Genomic DNA, 5790 nt, shown 5'->3' with positions numbered 1-5790 from the left:
AAAGTCAACCATCTTACCCTGTTTTCACATCCCGGAAATTTCCAAGCTATTTCCACACATTTAAATACGGTGTTGTTTATACAGATATCAGACACACTTCTTGAGGCTCTTAAGTGAAGTTATAAGTGTTGTCTTAACCGCCAATGAACATTCATCAACTTTTTCCTTTTAATTTTGTTTGCTTATTATTTACATACTGTTGCAGGATGGATATAAAGAAAAAAGACTAATAATTAAAAAATAAAAAGTGCAGAAGTCAACAAATGTATTATACACAACTCCAAAGCCACAATATAGCACTGTTGCAATGAAAAAACAAATAAGTGCATTTAATCATGTAAACTTGTAAATAAAGCCGCAAAATGGAACATAATCAAAGAAAACGTTGACAAAATGTTGCTCAATGTGTGAAAAAGCAACAACCTGTAGTGGGCAGTCTGTCTCTTTGCACCCGAATTTCACGATCTGAAGACGTGCACGGCTCGAACCACGTACTGTCGGCAGATGGGACACTCGTTCATACGTTTCCCGCATTTGCTGCACGTGACCATGTGGCCGCACTCCAGCAGCACGCAGTCAATGGGGGAATCCATGCAGATCTTACACATGTTCTCCTCCTGGCCACTGGGCTCAGCAGGATCAGCTGGAAGAACGGTGAGAGATTCAACGTGTAAAAATAGTATTATCACACACAAATTCAGGAATTGTATTTTTGATTTAGCATTTTGGGGCTAACTGCCATGGTATCCATAAAACATACCTGCTTCTGTTTTTGTATTTGACACTGAAAGTAAAACAAAGGATGTCAATTTCAGTACAGTTTGATGAACAACAAAAAATAGACTATGATGCTTTAAGTTACACTATCGTTCAAAAGATTGTGGTTGGTAAGATTTTTTTTGTCTCATTCTCACAAAGGCTGCATTTATTTGATCAAAAATACAGTAAAATCAGCAATCTAGTGACATATTTTTACAATTTAAAATGATTTTTTTTCATTTGAAATTTAAAGGTGCTCTAAGCGATGTTGGGTGTCATCAGTTCTTGTTGACGTTCGAAGTATTGTCGAAACAAAACGGAGGCTAGCTAGACCCTCCCTCCTCCTCATCCAGTCCCCTCCCCCTCCCTTGTGTTGGTTAGGCGAACATGAACGTCCATTTAGAAAAACAAAAAATGGATTTACCCACCTGTCCAGCAAAAACAGAGCTACCTGAATGTCGGATTGGAAGCCCTTCTGCCGCCGGAGTTCTCGCCACCTTTTGGCTGGAACACTGTTTGTTATGTTTCGTGGAGCGGGTTGGCCCAGTGTGTTTTTGTTGCCTTTTGTGGAGCCTGGGCTGTCTACATAGACCACGGTTTTTTACAGTGTGTTCATGGGACAGGCAGCTAGCGGATAGTGAGGAGATGTTTGCTGTATGTGACAAAAAATGTTTTGGCCTAAAAAATGTGTGACATCGCTTAGAGCACTTTTAAGATGTAATTTATTCCTGTGAAAAGCTGAATTTTCAGCATCATTACTCCAGTCTTCAGTGTCACATGATCCTTCTCAAGAAACATTTCTTATTATTATCAATGTTGAAATTGGGATTGTGCTGCTTCATATTTTTGTGGAAAGTATGAGAAGTATTTTCAGGATTCCTAAATGAATAGAAAGTTCAAAAGAACAGCATTTATTTGAAATAGAAATCTTTTGTAAACATTATAAATGTCACTTTTGATCAATTTAATGCATCCTTGCTGAATAAAAGTAATATCTTTAAAAAAATATATCTTACTGACCCCAAACTTCTGAATGGTAGTGTAGCTATATTATAAACTGATGTTTTTTTAGTTGCATTTATTATAAATTTATTCCAATCTTAGTTATCAATTTATTTGTTATTTCATAGCAGAATATTTATGATATATTGAAAAAAAAAAAAGAAGCTAAACAATAACCAATAATATTTTTGTAAAACATTTTAATGCATTTTTGAATACCATTATAAATGAATTAAAACAAAGCTCTTAATAATCAAAACTGCAATCTTTTGGTTGCCACCACTATTATAGTTTCAGGGCGATCATACAGAAAAACGTACCCAGGTTATGAAGGTCTTTCTGATCATTAAAGAGGAGGGTGACCTTCTCCATTAGTTCCCATTTCTCACAGCAGCCCTGATAGTTCACAAAGTTGCGTGCCAGAATCTCTTTCAGCTGCCGCACGCTGAGGCCTTCGATGTCCTCCACCCTGCTCAGGTCAGACAGAGAGGCTCTTCTGCTGTGCACCAGCGTCTCCTCGCTGTCTGTGGACTAAGAACACGTTCACACAGCAACAGAATACAGTTGTCAGTCCTGTATTTGAGTCCTTAAAACAGTTATATTCACACACAGTTCAGTTATTTGTGGGAGTGACAACCACATTCAATCTATGAACTCAGGACTCACAACCACTTTTTTGGGGAGAAAAATGCTGTGTGAACGGAACCGGACTGGACAACTACTTGTTTATCACGTCATACAGTGCACTAGATCTGCTCTGCACTGCACAAACACGTATCTACTGTGTGTTGCGGGTTGTAATTTTGGTAACTTACAGTGACAGAGATATGAGCTGTGTGTTATCTAAAGGTTTTAGATCCAGTCACTGTATTGCTCCCATCAATTTTGTGTTTTTCACACGACTCAAATGCTCCGCTCTCCACCCAGATCTAAGCTACTGTTGGTTAATGAAGATTTGACGAATGATCTCGCGTCTCGATTGGACACAGTGTTATATCACTTTAGTCACTGGTAAGAGTCCAATCGAGACGTGAGTCCCGTAGCATATTCATAATGCTGACAGTATTCGAGACGGTACTGTGGGTTGCCGTTTGAAGTAAATGTGGTTGTCAATCCCAAAGATAAAACATGACTGCATCACGATGAGAGGCTACTAATACATTGAGAAATACAGTGATGGCATAACGGAAATAGTTGTTCACATACCTCTTCCTCATCATCTTCATCATCTTCCTCACCCTCTTCCCCATCTGCTTCTTCCTCCTCCTCCTCCTCCTCTTCATCGTCCTCCTCCTCCTCCTCCTCCGTGAGGGGTTCAGATTCTGCAAGTGGACGGGAAGGCAGAGGAGGCGCAGGCGGCTGTGAGCGGGATTGGGCACTGCCGCTGCCTCTGGGAGTCTGTTGAGCCAGCACCAGCTCCACCAGCTCCTCCTTCTCTCGACACATCTGCGTGGGGGTTTGGTGCAGGTGGAGATAGTCACGGAGGTCCTTCACCTTCAGCCTCATCAACTCTGCCCGCTCAAAGAAGGTGCAGTGGAGCCGCTGACAGGTGTGGCACAGCCGCGGCCGGAGATCCATCTGCACCGAGCAGCGGCTGCAAAAGTTGTTCTTGCAGTCCACGCAGACATGCTAAGAAATGCAAAAAACATAATATGTTATATCTAAACCGATTTAAGCATTTTTGCTGATTTCATTTCAAAGATATCTGTGAGAACAATGGATTGAAATCAGCAAAAATGCTTAAATCTAATTTTTTTGCTTTAACAGCAGAATTTGAGTAGACTTAACCTGATTTACCGTTCTTGCGGCGTCAAACTGGCCTCCGCAGGCCTTGCACAAGTTATCGGGTGGTGCTGGAAGGGGGCTGGTGCCCGAGTTTGTGTAGGCCTGGTGCCATGAGCTGCCGTTTTCTTCCACGGTGGCGGTGATGTCCACACAGAGCAAGCTATAACATAAGGTCTGCACAACCCATCCTGCACATACAACACAGGTATTACATAGAAAATATAGACATAAATAGGTATACTTATCAGTCAAAATGTTTGCTATTATTTAATATTAACCTATAGAAAATGTGGCTATATGATGAAGGACTAGGGGAAGTGACCCTATCAAACTAAACCCAACATATATAATTTCAAACTCAACCCAACAAAGAAACTTAAGTTTTATGTTTAAAAAAACAAAACAAAAAAACACTTCAATATTGATTAGCCAGCCTAACTAATAAAAGAACTGCAGATTAAACTGGACAAATATAAATTACAGTAATAGTCTCTAAACATTTTCAGCATCCAAGAACCAAGTAAACATTTCTTCTTCATATTATGGTCATTCTAACCTATTTTAACTTAAGAAAGTCTACAGTCTGTGATGCAATCTTTTACCTGGCCGAGCATTTTTAATAGGGTTATCAACCAGTATTAATTATATACTATTAAATGTTTTATTAATATTTTTTTCCATCTAACACTTATTTCAGCTTTATTTAAATTACCGAAAACAATTTGTAATAGTTGTAATAGCAGTGCTATCAACGGCTTTGCTATTTTGAAATTAAACTAGTGAATGTATGTGTCACATTGGCTTATTAAGGTCATTTAACAAAATCAAGTATGATAAAAAAAAAAGTAAAAAGGACAGTTCACTTTGGCCCTGCTCGTTATCCAAGGAATAAGTCATGGTAAAGTGCAACAATACTGCGATTTCTCTATTAAACATTATTGTGATGCAGTAAGACATTTGCAGGTATGAAAGAACCTAAGGAGCTGCCTACCAAGACAACTTTACTGGAATGGGCGCTTATGATGCCCAAAAATGCTGTCTAGGTAGGCAGCTCACTGGGTTTTGAGATACAGCCATAGACAGTATCTTGCAGAATATAATTAGGTAACTGGATGCATTTGAAATCTTACCCAAAATATCCGTTGCAAAGTCCTATTACAGCCATAATATATGTGTTTAATCGGGAACGCATAAACGATAAAATACTATAGGAATGAAAACGCTCTGTAGAGAAATATAGGTGAAATCGCTCTGCAGTTCTCTCGACTAACGCAAAGAAGCACGACGTCAGAACGTGTAATCACGCGAGAAAAGCCGGAGCCTGTAGGCTACTCCAGTGTTGCCATGTTTGGTAATTTTGATTTTTTTTAATCAACTTTTTAAGAAAGCTCTTCAAATAACAAACAGCATTATCATTGTTAAAAACACCACAGTAAATCCAAGAAGCATACATTGAAAAATGAAAATAAAGTAAATAAATTATATAATAATTTAACAAATATAACAAATAAAAACAAAATAATTACTTACAAATAATAAATTAAACTTGGGCATAATGACTTTTATTAATATACATTGCAAGTAATTTATAAAGTTGCCAAAAAACTGAAATATGTTTCATGAACTACAATCTCAAATACAATCAATCTCGATTGTGGAGCCTTCTACTGTATGTGTGTATTTGTCAGACGAGAGTGTTTATTTTACTAGCGAGATCTGGCAACACAGTTTTTTTTTTTTCTCTCGCTTATGCACCGGTAGTTTAGTGATCTATACTGCCATCAACTGGGCTGATACTACAATGTTAGACATGATGTATTTATAAAATATAAGAAATAAAATAAAATATAAAATAAAAATGGCATGGATAAATATATAGAGTAATAGTATATATTATATTATATTATATTATATTATATTATATGAGTAATAAAAAAATAATATAGAGAACACTAAATGTATCAACAAATCTCATCTCATCAGTAACATTATATTATGATCATTACATTCAGATTACATTCAGAATCTATCTATCTATCTATCTATCTATCTATCTATCTATCTATCTATCTATCTATCTATCTATCTATCTATCTATCTATCTATCTATCTATCTATCTATCTATCTATCTATCTATCTATCTATCTATCTATCTATCTATCTATCTATCTATCTATCTATCTATCTATCTATCTATCTATATCTACATAATATATACTACATAAAATAACATGGATAAATAT

At 37.0% G+C, this 5790-nt stretch overlaps 1 protein-coding gene across 1 annotated transcript; it reads right to left on the bottom strand.

Moving 5' to 3' along the window:
- Window positions 1-321: 321 nt before the first annotated feature.
- Window positions 322-4837, bottom strand: zgc:171740 (uncharacterized protein LOC795694 homolog). Its single transcript, XM_056237111.1, has 6 exons — window positions 4677-4837; window positions 3559-3734; window positions 2968-3390; window positions 2082-2292; window positions 761-784; window positions 322-643 (listed from the first exon to the last, which is right to left on the bottom strand). The coding sequence occupies exons 3-6, from the start codon at window positions 3337-3339 to the stop codon at window positions 459-461; spliced, it is 792 nt and encodes a 263-aa protein (XP_056093086.1). The 5' UTR covers window positions 3340-3390; window positions 3559-3734; window positions 4677-4837; the 3' UTR covers window positions 322-458.
- Window positions 4838-5790: the final 953 nt, after the last annotated feature.

The sequence above is a fragment of the Rhinichthys klamathensis genome, unplaced genomic scaffold (genome assembly GCF_029890125.1).
Source record: "Rhinichthys klamathensis goyatoka isolate OS25496 unplaced genomic scaffold, OSU_Roscu_1.1 h1tg000477l_1, whole genome shotgun sequence".
NCBI lineage: Eukaryota > Metazoa > Chordata > Actinopteri > Cypriniformes > Leuciscidae > Rhinichthys > Rhinichthys klamathensis.
The sequence above is the reverse complement of the archived record's forward strand: the minus strand, read 5'-3'. Positions and strand labels throughout refer to the sequence as shown.